At 40.0% G+C, this 19584-nt stretch overlaps 1 protein-coding gene across 2 annotated transcripts in view; it reads left to right on the top strand.

Moving 5' to 3' along the window:
* The window catches only part of enox2 (ecto-NOX disulfide-thiol exchanger 2), a 137998-nt gene that overhangs the window by 22514 nt on the left and 95900 nt on the right, over positions 1–19584 (top strand). The window contains exon 3 of one of the 2 annotated variants that reach the window (XM_028416779.1): positions 8494–8583. In XM_028416779.1, the coding sequence (XP_028272580.1) occupies positions 8550–8583 (34 nt within the window). In that variant the 5' untranslated portion in view covers positions 8494–8549. Of the gene's footprint in view, positions 1–8493; positions 8584–15358; positions 15504–19584 lie in introns of those variants that run through there. The other variant, XM_028416780.1, reaches the window with a different exon arrangement.

Consider the following 19584-nt stretch of genomic DNA (forward strand, 5'->3'; position numbering starts at 1 on the left):
TTGCCGCTTGAGTGACAGACAGTTGACGTATCACAGCGTGAGTTTCCTGCTCCCACGATCGCCCGCCCCCCTAAACCCCGCTCGTGCTCCCCCTCTTTGTCCATATTTGAGAGTTTTGGCGGACGTGACGCTATCAACATGGCGGCGGTCATCACGTCCCGGAACCTCCCACCGAGCCTCAAAACGGCTCTTCAGAAACAAACGGGTGACGTCACGGAAGCTCTGTCCATAGTTTTTACTGTCAATGGTTGAGCATGAAAGATTTAGGAGATGGTATATCTACTAATGTGTCCATCTGTGGGTGTATTTTCATAGACCAAATGATTAATTGATTAGAAAAATCACCAGATAAATAAAAAATAAAAAAGACCTCACAGCCTAAATGTACTGTATTATGCAATGACATGCAACTTTCTTTAAAACCCCACCCATTTTTCCCTTCATCTTACTTATCTCTAGGCTTAATGTGCCATCATGCTGCACAGTTTCTCTTTACTACTAAGCAGCTCATAGCTCTTATCAGAGGGAGCTTTGGTGTTGAGACAAAGTAATTAGCTGTTAGGAGAGGTGCCTGCAATGAGGAGCAGAACAGACTCATCTGCTTTTCAGTCAAAGGCTGTAGTCTGCTTAGGGCCTGGAGAGATCACTGTGGAGCAGCTGAGTGCCTACTCATAGCTAATACTGAGAACATTGCTTATTACTATTGTGTGAGTGGCAGCCAAATTTAGAGTCTTCACATTTAAATTATCCTTGTAGCATAGAATACTTCATCAACAAAAGCATGTGAATGTTGTTCCATCTCTGTGTTTCTCTTTATGTGCATGCCCATGCTCATGCATGTGCTGGCACAGCCAGATACAGAGTCTTTTATAAAGTGAGACAGCTGCAAGCTGAGCTTTTACTGCAAGAAAAGAAATTACACATAACTCCATTTTTTTCTCAATGTTCCTTAAATGTTAATTAGACAAATTGTGACAGAGCGAACAGGAGGGAGTTTTTTTCTAGAGAATGAATCCGTATGTGATCAGCGTTTCACCATGCATCAATGGTGCAGCACTTCCAGTCTTCTTGGCCTGCATGGTGACCAAGCAGATTTTAGATGAGGTTGGATGGAGGTTCTACTTATCTTGCAGCTGGATGCTCATGAGATCACAAGTTCAATCCATCTATGGCTTGTTTAAGACCTCAATCTATGTGCCTGTGGTCAATCACTGACCCTTCAGTGTCCTGTATGTACCGGTAGTTATCAGACATGGCAACCATGGTGCACATATTTCCACAGATGTGCTTTCATAGATTCCTCTTTGGCTATTTGCTGATCTAATTTGGGGAAAGATTCATTAGTTCAGCGTAACAAATCACAGGTCACTGTAGATCATTTTAGTCATTGGGATCCTTGCTACAACATGTTTTTATCCAATTGAATGTTGTGAAATAGAATCTGATTCTCATGGGCTGACGCTGTTCTTTCCAGAGTATTTTCCTTGCTGATATGTGTTTAATATTTTAAACCGTATATCATAGATCTGAGGGAGACCTCAGAGATCAGGGATATGTCCCTGTTGTAGCAACATTAGCTTCCCCGTCTCGTCCTTTTCCCTCTATACACACTTTAGCTTGCCTCCTTTTCTTCCCTGACTTAAGTACTTGTGACAAGAAGAGCTGAGCCTTTCACATGCAAGACTGCCTTTTTAAACCTGCATTTACCAAGGGTTGGTTGACTCGACACCATTGCTCCTTTCCCACCCTGGAAGACAAGTTATACATACAGTATATAAACTGAGAACATGTCATGCATGTGTACCATAAGACGTGGGATTTTTATACATATAAAGGATGTCACTCTCTTTAGTTGCCTTAATTAACATAATGGCATGCACTTGAGATATGTTTTAGATTTTGTCCTCAAAAGGATACTTACAAAATAATAATGTATCCACCTAAACAGTTATCTCTGCCTACCTGTTTCATCTTTTTCAGAATATTTTGTTTTCTTTTGGCACTGACAACTTGTATTGTGGGCTGCAGCTCGCCGTGTCTGTTAGCGGGTGGGAGAAAATGATTTCCCTGTCCTCCTCATTGGCCATGAATGCAAAGACAGCACGTGTCTACGGCTGTTAAACAACACTCACTGGCTCCCAGCCCACTTGTAAATTACAGTGTGAAAAGCCTCTCCCTTGGCTGCCTTTAGTGAGTCAGTATGTTTTTTTTTATTTAACGTAACCACCACCAAAGCTGTCAGTTAACAGAGTTTTGTGCATATAAAAGAAAAAATTGTACTATGTCTGATTTTCTTTCTTTCTGTATGACACACAGTCATCAGCAGAGTTATGAAATCATCCAGAGTTTATTAGTGACTTCAGTTCTTCTTCTTCCGCTTGCACTGTAAGCCTCATCTAAACTTATAAACCAACCAAGTTGCTGTTTAATTTGTTTACGTTGCACACTTATGGGCTCCTTGTCTCACTTTGATAGAAAATAATTCTGTGTTGGTCCTCTGGCTATGTCTGTTAACATTGTGGAAAATTGTTTTCCTGCTCAACATCAGAGTTTCCAGCCTGAGCCATGGCTAAAGGATGGAGGATGCACTCCACTCGTACCCAGTTCTTTCTCTTTGATCGTTATGTTGGTGGAGAACAGTGGGTTTGTCTGTCTTCGTTTCTCTGTCCCCTTGTCCCCTTTAACATGATCCTTTTCTGTGACATATGCTGTGTTGAATCTACAGTGTAATGTCATTGCAACAACACAAGCGACCCATCAGGAACTAGAAATGGAATACACAGCTAATTTATTGCTTCATTCCAATCACCCATGCTGAATGGAGTAAATGTCTGCAGTGGTTAATCCTGTTGAATGATTTCAGCATATATACCAAAAGAAATACACAGCCAGATCTTTAAGAAATCCAACCAGAAGGCACAGATGACTGTCGTAGTGTTTCTGTGTGCCTATTATTAAAAATATATGATTAACTGTTTTACACTGTGGCTTCACATTTTGCAGGACAGTGGTGCTGCCATTTCTCCAGTACATTGTTTCCGTGTGTGTAGAACGGTTTGACAGACTGTCATAACTTCAGTACGTCAGCAGGGGCTCATTAACACACAAATACTGTGCCACACGATTGCATGGTTGGAATTGCATGGGGACACTTGTGGCTGTATTTTTAGTACAGCCTATATGTATACATACACCATACAATTGTCATATTATGTAGTTAATGGATTCATTAGAGTGTGCACACATTGTGATTGTAGGAATGATGACATATATGCATCACTGCATATATGGTAATGGCTCTGCACAGAGAAGCGTTTACATTCCCTGAACCATCAGTATCTGACACCAGAATAGGTTTTCCCTGTCATTACTGTCTACAGCATACTAACAGTATTAACTGTGATACCCATTAAGAGTGTAACATTGTTGACGGTTATCTCTTTAAAAAAAATTAACAGTCTATGTCTTTATATTCTGTTTACATTATAACAATAAATACATGCTGGACCTAATGGAGTCGCCAGGAAAAATGTTGCCATTGAACGTTTCTACAAAGTACAGATATGAATACTTACAATGGCAATGAATGCAGTCAGTAAAAAGCATTTAAGCAGATGAAGATCCATCACTTTACAAACGTATTTAAGCAGTTTATTGAGAATATTACCTTATTTTAGCCGGCTCGACTATAAAAAAGAACCATAGACTCGTTGTCATAACAGTGCAGTTTTGGGATACAGCTACTGCTGTAAACAGGTTTGTTTTGTTGTGGCTGCATATAGGTCAATTTTAGGTGGAGTAATTATTTTTGTGCTATTTACAGGGCTCATGATTTGCCCTTCATAGCCAAAACTGCTTAGGACAGATAGACTAATACATGAACGGAGGGGTGGATATGTGGTAATGGTGAGGGGCTGGGTAACTTGGATGGATTTGATGGTGGGACATGGATGTGATTGCTTGTGGTTATGTTATCCTATAAGGCCAGATAGAATATTTTCTTCCTCATGGCCTTTGCTGTGAAACTTTACATGGTTGCTTTTAGACAGGCCTAAGATCTACATCCTACATCCTGACCTTTACTAATTTTGGAGTAAATGAAACAAATGTATTGCATATAAGTTGATCTGTCCACTCAGTCAGTGGTCAGACTAAAGTAAGTTGGCGGGTGGTTACAGTAGGCTTTTTTTTTTTTATAGAGAAATGTAGATATGATGTTAGGCTGAGAATTAGAGAGAATTAATGTGTCTGTGGTTTGCAGAAATCTTAAATAGCAACATTTTTTCAGGGGACTGGGTTGTTGACTGGTCATGACTGGTTCATATCCCTCTCATATGTTAAGACACAGTCCTTCTCTTGCAACAGCTAAATGAAATTTTCATCAATGTTATGTAAATATATGGAGCAAAGGTCTGATCTCAAAATAACTTCATATGCAGTTAATGTACTTGTACAGAAAGTAAATGATAATTAACAGCTTAGCAACCTGCTATACTGTTTAATAGCAGAGACTGATTTTTCTTCAGAATCTTACAAAAGTGGTCATTTAACATATTGTTTCTTAGAAATGTAGCTGATATTTCACCTAACGTAAACCTACTGACATTCTTAGGAAAGTAAGTCCATTGTACCTAGTGGTTCACATAAGGTTAGATTTTTTGCCTCCATTTAGAGGGAGTAGAGCACTCGGTGCAAATAGAAAAACGCCCCTGAGGGTATGTAGCTCTTAGGGGAACTCCCCACTGGGTAGTTAGAGTTTGGTAGGAAAGTGCCTTATGTTAAATGGCTGATGCACTGCAGGTGAGAATATGCCTTCTAGGCACAACCAGCGCTGATAGACATTGTAAACATGCATAAAAGTTTGTCTCATTGATCGATGTTTTCTCTCCAAATGAGGCATGATATTCAATAACAATAAAAACACTTAAACCACATGTGAAGGAATTGTGTGTGTGTGTGTGTGTGTGTGTGTGTATGACTGCTCTCTGTTGTGGACATATTTGTTTGATTTTTAGACAAATATAAAATCATCCAAGGCTTATTTTTTTGTTGTTGCACCTGTGCATGAGATGAGGTACTTTATCACAGAGATAAGCATGCAGGCTGAGGGACAGCCTCAGAAAAAAACGGTGGACTGGAGCTACTCGCGAAGTACTGATCAGCTGTGAAGTTGGAATGATTAATCAAACGCTGTGAACAGTTTCAGAGGGTTTGTGCCTTCCTAGGCTGCCATGGAGACTAAAGATGAATGAACCTATCGGGGTTATTATGGGGTATCTCCCTTCTCCATCACTATAGGGCCAGTTCACTTTGATAATCCTCTTCTTACCAAGGGGATCCTATAATCCCCGCGAGACAAAGGGGTCTGGCCTTATGGATTCCTAAAGAGGACAAATGTGCTCAAGTGTATATACAAATACAACTGAAAATACTCAGACTAAACATGCAGAATGTTGTTTGAATGATCTGGAATTCATGCATAGAAAGCAGTACATCTAACACCGCAGTGAAGCAGTAAAACTGACATTTTTACACATTTGTTGTGTTGATTTACTCGTTATTCATAAACAGCCTGTCAATAATAATTGTGCATCCAATCCACTCGAGATGTGTTATTTTGACTACTAAGATATTAACACAAACAACAGTCTGAGCTGCACAAGCTTCCTGCGTCTTCTCCCTCATGTTGCAATTCTGCTATGAAGAAAAACTAGATTTTTATTTTAATAATGCTCAAGAATAACAATTCTCAGCAAGCATGTCTGCACAAAGCTCCCTCTTCAGCACTGTCTTACCAGCTTTTGTGCTTGCATATTGCTAAGCATGCTGGATCTGAATCTAAATTTCAGAGACTGATTTCAAAAGGCCGCTGCCAAGGCTCTCTCTTCCCACCCTGCTCTTTCTGGCTTCATTTGTAATCAATAGTGCACATATTTTCCCAAGTTAGCAACTCGAGCATTTTCTAAACTACACACAGTAGAAGTATTTTATAAAAGTATTTTAGAACTATAAGTGTGTGGCAATAAAAAATGCTTTTAATAACAACTATGATGAGGGGGGCTGCCTTAAAAGTGATGAATGAATGCCATTTATTGCTGTTCCCACAAAGGACTTAAAAAAGGGGATTTTATTTGTTTTCCCTCATTAATAAAACACACATTTTCCCAAATTAAAATAGCAGTCATCATTCTTCCAAAGTTAAGGCTAATGCCATTTTGATGGTGACTAAGCAGCCTGTTTTTTTTCTGTCTGCACAGTGGGAGAGTGTGCATTTTTTTTCCTTTGGCCTTGATTTTGCTTTGTGGTGGATGGTCTGCTCACATTTTCTGTAGTTTCACCAGCTCTCAATATTACACTACATGTGTCCAAATGCCTGAAAATTCAAGAGCACAATGACTTTAATCAGCCTAATCTAATCTTCTGTTTTTGTGCACTAATTGTTTATGCAGATAGAAGGTTTAAACAATTAGTTTGCTGTAAGCTTCTGGCTCTTTGTAGTTGTTTTCAGATTTAAAATGTATAATAGTTTAATCCTTTTTTTTTGTTTTGTTAAGTACCTGCACTCCATTCCTTTAAATGGGTACATTTCAAGAAATGAATGTTCTTGTAGCTTTTCTTTTAATTTTTAACAGTTGTCCTAACACTGTTATATAGAAAAAATATGTTAAAAGCCTGAACACAAGCTGTTGTTTTAATTATGTTTCTCTTGTCCTTGTTTTCAATATTGATTCCATTTGTGTAAAAAATGAAACCGTGTGTTCATTTTTATCCTGCGCTCCCGTGGTTCATTTAATTTTTTCCAGACTCTCTCCAGTGAATTACATGAAGAGGTCTGTGGAGGTTATGCCAGTTAATCATGATTATATCACAAACAAATAGAAATTCAGCGCCTGTATAATCTTTGGAAGAGCTTTGGACTATGTCAGCACTGTTTGTGATTCCTGTCCGGTTGTCTGGATTCATCTGCGTTGTTGTACATTTGAAATTAGGACCATGTGTGTTTGAGATAATGCTTTAAAAATGTGTCATTATTTCTAGTGTTCTTTTATAGGGATGTTGTAAGTGTCACCTTTGGTAAATACGCTCAGGCACATGGTCATTTCTCTTTCTCTGTTCATTCTTCCTGAAGGAAGCAAACACAGGATTGTGGCAAAACATTTTCCTTGTGAGGCTGCTGGAATCATGTGAGATTTGTGGGATCATAACATGTTTATCTGACAGTCCATCTTTCCTGGTTTCAAGCCATGAGCTTGTGGCTGATTCATAGAGGTTCAGACCAAACCTGATGGTTCCTCTGGTTCATCTGATCACTTGTCAAGTTCCCCACTTTACACCAACTGTATTTTATATCAAATAAGGCACTTGTTACATGCACACTAACACATTTATAAGGTGTCTGTGTGTCCCATTAAAAGACAAGATGATTTGGATGGTGCTAAAACCTTTTAGATTTCTAAGCACTTGGCTACTGTAGCACTATGGTGCCACTCAAGCTGAGCTGGTGCAGGAAGTGTCCTGAGCTGCTCCTCTCATCATCAATTAAAGACACACGCGTAGTCAAGTACAGGCTGACTTGCAAAGATGCTGTGAGGTGTGTGTGACAAGATCTTTTGGCTTGTCATATACAGTATGTGTCAGCACACATGTTAGAGATAAGAATCTTATCTCTGCCTGCCATGTTATTCAAAGGATAACATGAGTGATAACCTAAAATCCCATGAAGGCTGTGACATGGGATAAGGTAATATGTATTTGATGAATGTGTTTATGTAGTATTGGCCTGCAACTTTGCTATTTAAATGGGAAAAATCTCAAGGACTGAGACAAAGATGTCTAACTAGTTATGTCCTTGAAGTAAAGGTAAAAGCCAAAGAATGCAGCGAAAGTCTTTTTATAAGAATTCAGACGCTGCTGTCAGCATAGTGAAGTGAGGTCTGGGGATCACTGTGACCTTCTCAGTGGCCTGAGAGTGTGTTGGCATGGCATGACTGATGCAGATTATCATAGCTGGAGAAAGCCAATTACTCTGGTCATCACGGCACCCTCAGGGTCTCTCATGGTGGAATGAAATGCATTACGGAATTCTCTGTGCATCCTTCTGGCAGCGTTTTGTATTTCCTCTATGCTGATCCCCCCCCTCTCCTCCTCCTCCCAGTTTGAGTGTTAATAGCGCAGTCAATGGGACCCTCCCGTGCCTCAGAGCCCTCTCTGGCTTGCATGAGCTTCTGCTCCACAAAGCAGGGAGGTCGTGCCTTTTGGAGAAGCGGATGAATTACAGTCTCCTCTGTTTGTCTTCTCTCTATTCAAGACAAAGCCCTTTTATTTTGGCCCTTCTTAAAAGCTCCTCTCAGTCAGTGTCCTTGAACGACTACAGAATGAATAAGTCGGATGCAGAGTTGCGGTGTAAAGCGACTCTTCTGAGATATTTTTGTGAACAGAACAAACAGCAGCTGATCAGACCTTTGTTATCCTTGGTTTTGTTTTTCGACACAGAGCTGCTACAAGACCACAGAAGCTGAGATCACACCCGACGACGCTGCGTCTGTAGGATGTACAAAGACTACAGATCGAGCCGAGTCACAGGTAAGAGGCCTGAGTATGTGTTACTATATGTGTATGTGCTCAAAATACACATTTTTTTTACTGAGCTCCAGAGAAGGTTGTTTTATTGAATGGTGAATTTTCACATCATGAAAATAATTTGCAGGTCAGATCATGACATATTCAGCATATTCAGTTACTCTTTGAAGGTCTCTGGATATTTTTCTTCAACCTTGGAAGCTGTTGTGTTCTATTCCAGGACAATCTGTTACTTTGCCTTTGAATATCGACCTTTTTCCTTCCAGTGCATGTAACTAACATCACAGAATTGAAGATAATAGTGCTCATTAAATGGACAATTAGCTTTTACATAATCTGCCCTTTCATTATGCATTACATTAGGCACGGTATTACTGTGTCCAGTCAGCTGTTAATGTATTTTTGAAAACAATGGGATCCTATAGTACATTTTCTGAAGATAAATTGAAATTGAACCCAGTAAGAAACTGACAGATTGCTTAAGAGAAAGGAAAGAGAGGGGGAATGAAAAGCGCCTTTCTTGCTGGGCTTTGGCCGATGAGTGTGTCCTTTCCCATTACTCTCACACAGCGCAATATGCAGGTCGGTCAGGTGATAATGAATGCTCTGTCTGATACTTGGCCTTTCTCCCTCCCTCCTGCTTGTCTGGTCTGCTCTTTTTGTTGTACCCCCTTTCTTCCCTCACCCTTGTGCACTGCAAAATTTTCCACAGCACCCAGTGTATTTTCCCTACCACAGGCTTTACCATCTAGTAATCTCTTGCTTTTCTACAGTATTCAAGAGTGTTTCTTTAATCTCTAAACCTGTCTCAGGTCAGATTGTGAGACAATAAAGATGTCAAGCTTTTTCTTTCTTTCTTCATTAATTACACTTGGACTTAAACCCTTAGCTGTCTTACTGAAAAACCTAAAGGTTTAAATGGGCAAAAAGGGGTGAGCCATTTCATTGGTTGATAATTTGCTTTCGCCTCTGTGGTGCATAGAGAAAACTAATGAAATTCTGTGCACAGTAACTACAGCACAACCATCTGCAACAGGAGTATACCCATTCAGCCAATGTTCTGCCTAAATACAGGACACTGGCTTCAAGGTTTCATACAGTAATATTGTTAATAGATACACAATGAAGAATAAAAGAGAGCCACTATGATTGTAAACATTTTGCTTATTATTTAGGGGGAAAAAATAAAGTAAGTGTGTGTTCATAGTTGCAGTTCTGTTCTCTTGGGCCTAGACTAAAGCAGAAAATGTACAATAGTCTTTATTTTTTATGCTGACTTTTTTGCGCCTGAGCTTCAACATTCCAATCAAAGAGGGATACTTGATTAAAATGTGCTCGTTTTGCCATTATTGTTGAAATATTCTTGTACACCAAAGGTTAATGAGGTACTCACTGCTCCATGTTTGCCCTCTCCTCGTTTCCTTTGAACTAAGTGTGACCACAGCACAAATAAAAACTTAAATGCAAGCTATATGATTGATATCCAGCCCTAGAGTCTGTAATGCTGTGTTATTCTTTAGAAGTTCACCAGATATGATGGTGGATGTGACGATAAGCCAACCACTTGAGTGTTTGGAGATATTCTTTACACTAGTTTTAATTTGTATGGGTTGTTAGTGTGTTGTGAGAGATGAAGTTAGAATTAGCTTGTAAGATAATCCATACAGGGTATATAATGGTTAATGTCATGTTCTGTGTAGTGTGTACAGAGTATTTAGTGTAAGTACTGCTTAAATTAGCATGACTGATGTATTAAAAGTGAAACTTTACAACTTTCTACAGTCGTCACAGCCAGCAGTATTCTGTCATTTACCATTGTTTTGGAAAAGTCTCTCACACTCTTAATAATTGGAGATGCTTTTATATTTACAGGTCAGCAGGTAGTTTAGAAAACACACTGACCGATTTGTGGAAAATTCCACTTTTATGAAACACATTCAAGAGCTGTTCATGAATCCAAAGTCTTTTTATCCAACATTCCGTTTTCTGTTTATCGTTGTTGTTGACCTCTTGGTGGGAGCTGGAGGTCTGGCTACAAGACATTACCTGCCCTTGTGTTAATGTTGACTCAGGGGCAGTGAAGTTTCATGCCTGTGTACAGCTGATAGTACATTTGGTGCCAGGAATCACAAAAAGCTTGCTGTGCAACACAGCTGCCAAAAAGCACCACAGTGTACACTTGCTGTCATGAACGGATTTCTAATTTCTGAGGACTTTCTCACACAATTTCAGTGCAGCGTGTTCATGTCATAGAACAAACACGATCGGCTCATGTTGGTGGCATTGTACGAGTGGTGTTGGAAGTCAAGTGATTCTCTGGCTGTGAATGATGGTGTGGCAGCAAGTTCAGTTAGCAACATTTCAGCAGTGCAGAGGGGTTAACAGTTGTTTTGCACTCTGTTTGAGACCCATTTCCATCAATATTCATGCTGAGGAAAAACTCTCCAGAGAATTGCCTGGCCTCCTTTTGGATTTAGCCTAATCCGGTTTCCAGAACAGATACTGTCATCACCGAGGCGCCTACACTAACTCCCTCCTCTCACGTACCAACCAAATGATGGCAAACATTGTTCTGCATCTCAAAACATGTTGGCTTCAGCTACTTTTTTATGGCACAACTCATTAAATCTGTCCAAGTAGGAATACACCAGTACGTGAACTGGGACACTGTGAAGCTCACTTAATGAGGTGTGACTTAAGCTGGAGAGTCACCTCAACCTTTCCTGTCCAGATGATCATCTGCTAACCATCACTCAGGCTGCAGGGATATGAGGTAAGGAGGGACGAGATGAGCTAGGTAATTAGAAAAGAGAAGGATTATGGAAGATAGAGGTCAAAGATAACTAGCAAGAACTAAAAAGACAGAGGTGTCCCCATCCTTAAGATATATTTCTGCTCTAGCTGACTTCCTTTAACAAGACAGTGAAGTTAATGGTATTTTTCACTCGTACCTGTGCTACAAACCTTTCATAGATCCCAACATGGAAGACACCAAATAGCATCACAGTTAGTTTACCTTTTTAAATATCATCCACTCTTCCACTCTGGAGAGCTACCTGAACCCTGTTGTTTGACTAGAAAGGGCATATTGATACAACATGAAGTGGACTGTGTTATTTGGAAATGGAAGCAGACAAACAGTGGCAAGATCTTGTGGGAAACATACTCATAAATGTTTAGTGGAAGGGGAAATATTGAATAAAATGAAACTAAGAAAGAGGCATGACTCTCAAAGCCCTTGTTAGAATTTGACTATGACAGCTGTTGATGAGGCCCAGCTTCCATCTAATGTGCAGTAATAGAATTTGAATAACTCATTATGAGAGATTTCCCTTTTAACTAAACAAATATATTGAGCAGGACATTAAATCTAACTGGGTCAACCATTCCATATATTCTGCTTTATGACTGAAAACTGCGATGAGCTGAAATCATCATTTATGAAACATGCAGTGACGTCTCCCCACAGTAGAAACTGCAAAAAAACATTTCAGCCAGAATTACTTCTTTCACCTCTCTTTCAAGTCCAGCAAATATGTATTTGACTAAGGAGGCCTCTAATGTCACCAAACGCATATGTTCTCATATGAAACCATAAAAGCAAACCAAGGCTGCTTTCATCTGCTGAGGCACAGAGTCAAATTAGTGTTTGATTTGAATGTTTTGCTACACTAAGCAGGCCACAGAAAGAACATCATTGTGAAAAAAAATCAAGACATCAGACAAACATCATTCCCTATGGACAACAAAATTGAATGAGAGCATGCACTGGCTGTTATTCATTACTACTGGCTGACAGGGGTAATTGAATTCTGCCTGGAAAACATTCAGTTTATTTATGACAAGTCTTTTCTGGTGAAAATGTGGATGGCAAAAAGGCCAATTGCTTTGTGTGTGTGTGTTTTTTTTAAGTCCCTAAATGCAGATGATAACCGAGCACCTCTCTTATTTTCACTGTATGTTCTGTATATTAGTCTTTTGGTGGTATATGAAGCAGAGTGCAGTATTTATCAAATCGATGCCATCCAAATGTTGGACACGTGTCCACATATTATTGTGTCATGTCTTTCCAAGTATCCCCATTGTAACAGACCTGCATATTACATGTTGGTATAAAGGGTTACCTGTCTACACACTCCTGAGCTTCGCCTTTATTAGGACAGTTTGTCAAGCTTTATTTTGAAAATGGGGACTTTTATACAAAGTTAGCAAGACATCTGTGACAATAAGTCTGCATAGCATAACAAATCAAATCACTGTGCAGACGATGCTCCTCTGTTTGTGTACCACTCTTAATTTGTACCTGCACAGGGAAGCTGTCAGGTGGGTTGTCAGGTTTATACTTGATGTGAATCTTTGAATGTGTATCATAATCATGCTGAATGTTTGCATGAAATAACAGCGTCGATCATGAAAAACGCTGTTATTTGTCTAAGAAGAAACCGGGTTTATTTCTCTAAATCAGTCAAAGCTGTTTAGAGAGTCGCTGACAGTATTTGCTGACAGTAGATGAAGGAAACAGTGTGGTAACTTACTGTCATCGCTGTATTTGAATCAGCCCAGCACCTTTTTTTGTGTGTGTGTGGAATAGTGTTACTCTGACTTCATTGTGGACTAGAAATTGAGAGCAATTTTAAGTCGTGGAAACAGGGGAATGGCACTCTGGCCTTTGGTAAATACTTTTATTTACCTTTAAAATGATTGTGTGATGGCAGTTCAACCTGAGTTATTGGTCGGGACAGAGGAGAAAATCATTTGACACAGCAGCTATTTTCTAAATGTATCCGGGGGCTTATTGACCTGAACTATGCAGCCTCAATTTTAGCTTAGTGTGTGTGTGTGTGTGTCTATGTGGGTGTATGTGTCTTTTTTTGTGTGTGTGTGGATATTTGAATACATTCCATGCCTGTTAAATCACTGTGTATGATTAGTCCAGGAATAACCTTTAAGCACATTATAGTGTTGTGTCCATGTTGAAACTTCAAGGTTTGGGTTCAGTTACCATGGAAACTCCAATTGACAAAGCAATAGGTGTGATACATGCATGTGGGTTTTCAGTTTTTACACATTAAACAAATCCAGCAGTCACACCTTTAATGGTACAAAACTTTAAAGTCAATAAAACTAGGGAATTTACAGACACATCTTTGGAGCCAGCCCCCACAGGCTGCTGGGAAAACATTTTTTTGCATTGGCTTCACTTTTCAGCCTCACAGATTGCTGCTTGGGTGAGGCTAATCACCATGATATACAAGAACATGGCAAAGAGTGCCTAGAAAAAAAGTAAAGCTGGATAAGTAATTGATTATAGGCCCCAGTTATTTTAATACACACCAAAGAATTAGCACCACCTACTGATTATCCTAATGTTTTCTATAAATATCTGGATGTTTTGTGTTGTCTTTTTCTCATGTGGATTTTATTTTTAAAACCTCTGGGTCCGTTAAGCTGATGTTCTGTAGCCTCTCGAAAACTCAGTAAGATTCAAGGTGTGCGTTAATAATTTAAAAACATACACATCCTTACAATGATAGATATTTTGGAGGCTTTATCAATTTTATTGAATTCCAAAAGAGATATTTGTCCACTACATTTGCATGAATGAGACTAATCTGACACTTCAGTAACTATTCTTAGGAAAATCTTGGTGTGCATAATAACCTAAAACTCTATTCATGCTTACAGTGCACGTTAATGGCCCTAATACTCCAAAAATGAGCACACTGCTTATATCAGCCCAAATAATTTATGAACTTCTTGACATTCTGTAACCATTAGAAGTTGAATTAAATATTAACAATGAAGAGGTAACGTCAGTGTCCCTCTAGAGCTTAGTCTAAAGGGAGTCCATGGGATCAGAGATGAAAGTACTCAGTTGACCTCTGCAGTGATACATTAGACAACATTCCCATGGATATTTCTCATGCCTCTCTGTACACAGCCTGCGTCTAATTATGGAAGCATTATAGTGTTTACTCTGCTGTTTTGCTTGTGTGGTTAATCTTTTAACTGTATGTTGATCAAAGCAAAGACTGTGTTCATGCTGAAATATTCTTACAGTAAGAGTACAGTCATGGAAAACCTGGGACTCAAGTCCTGCAGATTCACTCAAATCACCAGCAGCAGCTCTGAAAGAGGCTACAAGAGAAACTAAATAAGAAGCTTGGGAAATGTTGTTTTTATTTCAGACCACAGAGCTTCTCTGATGACAGGAATGCCTCTCATCAGTCTGCATGAGAATCATGGCACTGAAACAATCATCTCTATGCTTGTCCTCCTCCAACTGGCAAACAACAGAATGACACCTTCTTAAACACACAGCTGTCAGAAGTTTGGGACAAATTACCTGGCTGTCATGTGCATTCATGGCATTGCTGCACCTCAGAAGTTTTTTTTAATGCAAATTTGGATTTGTTTTTTTTAAATCAAATTCTCATGTGTGTTGAGTGAGTCCTCTTGTGCGCACTGAGTGAGTTGCCGTCGAGGAGGTATAGAGCTTTTGCTCGCAGCTCTCCCTGCACACAGCATCGCCTCCTGACAGTTCAGCAGAGCCAGAGCTCTCCTCTACAGCGCAGTGATAGAGAATAAGAGCAGGAGTTTTGTCAGTCCCCCCTCCACCCCCTTTTCAACCTGAACAGCCCGAACAGTTCGCTTGCGCGTCACAGAGCGAACTGGTATTCCGCTTCAGACGCGAACTGTGCACGTCGTGAGGGCGGGCTCGCCTGCCGTAGCTAAAAGGTCCCGCTTCGACTGGCTGCTCTCATTGCAGTCCAGTCTGCCGAGCGGAGCGGACTGACTGAGGGACAAGAGCCCGTCTCCATTCAAGGATTTTTTTTACTCCGTACACTTCGTCCTATACAGCACAGGACCGACCGGAACCGCACCTCGCCTCTTGTGGACAATGTTTCTCTTGCAGTACACAGGTACATGTTTCAAGTTTTTATCCCGCTCTTGGTCATATTGACAGCAGCGGGGATGTTATTTCTTGTCCACACACACACACACACACACATGCACACACACGGGCTGTCTGTACTTCTAATGCTGCAGGCTACAGTGTATCAGAGCGCGTCAGTGACCGCATGGGTTATTCGGGGTTTTGCCACATTGTATTATTCATCCCGGTGTTATTTGATACAAGTTCTTACCGCCAGCTCAGAGGCTTTTTGTTTGTTTGTTTGTTTGTTTGTTTGTTTTTTTTGCTGTGTTTGGTGTCTTAGTGTCGGGCGTATACCAGCTGTTAAGACCGCAATATAAACGCGGCGCTGCCTCTCTCCTGTGTGGCAGCGTTGTTTCTCCGTGTGCCTCAGCATTTGATGCGTAATGGTGTGTTTTATGTGTTTTATGATGATATATGATCCACAATCATGTATTTCGCACTTGCTTATCAGTATCACACACACACACACAGGTCGTAGCCATTATCTTTGGCAACTACACACACCTTCTGATGCTGTTTATAGATGGAAGTTTTCAATTTGAATCCACGCAGACGCCCGATCACTGCTATTGAATATTGCATATTTTCACATGGTATGCAGACCGGTTCATGTTATATTTGGATTATCATAATCGAGCCTACTTATTATAGCAGACGGGCCTATATATTTTGCAGTAAGGATTGCGAGTTGGTGCTTTATAGATATAAGTTGTTTGGTCTCCTCGCTGCGTCGTCCAGCTGTTAAGAGATTTCTGTGTCATTTATTTCCGAGTCGCCACCACGCATAAAGTAGCCCGGTTTTTTAAATGGGACGCTTTCTCTGGGCTTGCAGGATCTAATTAAGCGCGGATGATGTTTGAACTCTCACATTAACCTGCTTACTCGGCTTTATTCAGGCACTCTGTTCACCAGCCGCCTCTGTTTATAGTCATGGTAAATTTACCTCAGATGTCCCACAGCTTTCTTTGTTGTCTATGTGTGTTCACAGCTAAATTGCAGCTCTCCTTTAGCTCATCAAAGCAATGACTTGTCAAAGATGAGTCTTATGGCATTAATTTGCCATTTTGTCAATGCAATGAGTCACTCCAGATTTCCTGTCCCACACTTAAACATTTCTTTTAAGATCCAGAAACACTGTTTGAAGATATTTGGAAAGGACAGAAACAAGATTGTCTTATTTCTCTAATGAAAAACAGAGGTATTTGTTTTGTTTTGTTTTTTTGTCCAGTGGATGAAAATGTGCTTATTGTCCTCCTTTGATTGGAAGGATGGAGTTTCTCTGTTACACTGTCATTTGTCTTGTGCAGACAGAGGGGATCAGTCCTCTTCTCCTCTCATTTCCTTTCCCTTCCAGAGGCACAAACATTGCATTGAATCAAATTGAGTGAACGGAGGTCGAGTGCCTCCCTATGACCACTGGGAGAGAAAAAAGGTCCATCAGTCCGTGTGACAGCTGTTTATCTCTGCACAGTGCTGGAGTTGTCTACTCTGATCAACCACTGTACCATCTTCAGATTGCCTTTAATGGTGTGGTTTGCTTAGATTTGTCAGAGTGATGAGATTTATTGGTAGAGTGCTCGAGAAGGAGCATAAATATTTCAGCTTACTTTAGCATGGGATGATAGTGCTGCAGAACAAATTAACTGTGAATACAGGGTTGTATATCACCAGGAGATTCAGCTCAGTTTGAAATCTCATTTTTTTTAATTGGTTGCTGCATGGTAATTTGTGTTTTAATAACTGGAATTCTTATAGCAGTGGCAGCTAAGGAGAAAAAAGTGACAAAAACAGACTGTTCAGTTCGGTTACCCCAAACACAGCCATAGAAAGCACGTCAAAAACAGCTTGTCATGACTGTAAAACCCTGGAAAACTAAACTCAAACATACTTAATTTAAGACTAATGCCACAAGCACAGACACATCTGCTGAGCAACATTCTGAGTATACTGCCTATTCATTTAGAAGTGTGAAAGTAATCTATGTCTTTAGTCCTCATTTAAATTATTTACTCATGTTATGTTATCCCTGACTGGGAAAGTAAATGTGCCAAGCCTATGCTAACCAGCTAATGTGTTCATGTTTGTACGACAAAGTAAGGTAATCATGAGTCCGTCACCTTAAAAAGGAAAAAGGCAGCTGGCTTTAGTTTCATCCACGGTTATGATAATCTCCCAGAGCTATTTACTGACTCAGCCTGCCCATCGGTATTCTGCTCTGTTGTTGTCAGCTGACTGCTCAGAGCCGAGCTGACAGACAGGTAGGAAGCTCTTTAGATTACTGATGAGGCAAGTTTTGCTCTCCAAAGTCTGGGCTCCACTTGTAAAGCTTTGGCAATGTGTTTGTTGTCGTCTCTTTAGTCAAAGAAAGCTGCTCTGGCCAGTGCTGCCTGGACAAGCATTATTCATATGGCATATGCAAATGAGAAGCCTCAATTTCATCCTCTTAAGATGTTTGTATGTTTTTTGTTTTGGCTTTAAACATGTTAATTTACATGTAACAGCCTGCATATTTTTATAAACTGGATGAAAGATAAAAAACAGACTTGGATGCAAGTTCGTCTCTCCCGGTGTACAGACAGTAGCTTGATGCTTTCCGACTGGGTGAAAAGGAGGAATTTCTTGCAGCAGACAGATGTACACTGAATAACTAATGCCTTAAAGGGAAATTCAGATATTCTTATGACTGTAGATGCTTGATTTGGCATGCATTTCTGATTAATGTGTAGTTTGTAACTGCATTTCTATTCATTAGATTCTAAAGTACATGATAAGTACATGCAGATAAACCTGCAGTAGTATCATAATTAATCAAGAGCAAGAGAAGCACGAAGCAGCTTGACTATTTTGATGTAAGTGTGCGCTACTAATGTGTATCATTCGTACACAGATTGCTCAATAGGATAATCTTCACAAATAGTAAAGCTAATACATTTCAAGAAGTAAAGTGCTACACTGTATAAACTTACTACAGCAGGGTCACGCCTTAATAGGTTGTGGAAAAGAACTGAAGTGTATATTTTCAGTGTTAACTAACAAAAGCTCCTTGTTTTGAGTTTGCAAAGATTACTAACAATAGCCACAAAATGTCTTCTGCGTCTTTGTTATGAAGCTATTTGCTGCCATTTCTTCTTTTTTTTTGGAAAAGGAAAGTAGATGCAAATGGAGTTGAGACTGCTGTGGTATGTTACAGCCCATCTAATGGAGAAAGTCCCCTGTAATTATGAGAAAACACAGTTTTACCCTGATCCCCCTATCGTTCATTAGAAACACTTTACAATTTCCCAATGGGAAAATGATGCCTGCACATCACTTTTTACAAGATGCTTGGCTGCTTTTTGTCAAGTCATTCCCCTTCATGCGGTGCTTTCACTCCTGCACACCATCTGTTAGGCTGCCGTTTAAGACTGTGGCTGTGATAATTTGATTGTTTGATTGCCTTACCACCACTGGTCTTAAATCTTTGTTGCTGTCTAATGTAGGGTAATGATTGATGTTAATTTCTGTGTTTTAATGCTCATTTGTATGTGCCCTGCAGAAATCCTATTTAACTTAGTCTAATTGTTCAGCTTTTGAATTACAACAGCAGTGTTAAAGTGAAGCTAAAATCTCATCAGGTTAGAGAAATGTATATTAGCTTGTGTGGAAGATCCCTGTGAGGATCAGCAGTGTTGGCAGCAGCAGCGGTTTAGCCTGCCATCTGGTTTTCAGTAGCTAAGAGAGCTTGGCAGCCTGAAGGCAAGCAACTTGGGGGCTCCAACCATATCACTGACAGAGCTCTTCATTTCTAATCACTTTCATGATAAGCAACCACGCAGGGAACCTTGAAATTGGAGGTAAGGACTTTGCAACAGCAAGTTCAGGAGCTACATGAAAGATGAAGTGAGCCATCAGCTTTATTCTGCTTTTCCTGTATGTGAGCAGTGAGACGGGATTGCGACTGCAGTCCCTTTGAGCTGAGGAGAAAAGAGAAGCAGTTTGAAGAAGCTGGATTAGACTGTTCACCGGGGACTGAACAACTTTTCTACATTTTGATAACTTCCCTCAAAAACACAAGGAAAACTTAA

The sequence above is a fragment of the Parambassis ranga genome, chromosome 10 (assembly GCF_900634625.1).
Source record: "Parambassis ranga chromosome 10, fParRan2.1, whole genome shotgun sequence".
In the NCBI taxonomy this organism is placed as follows: domain Eukaryota; kingdom Metazoa; phylum Chordata; class Actinopteri; family Ambassidae; genus Parambassis; species Parambassis ranga.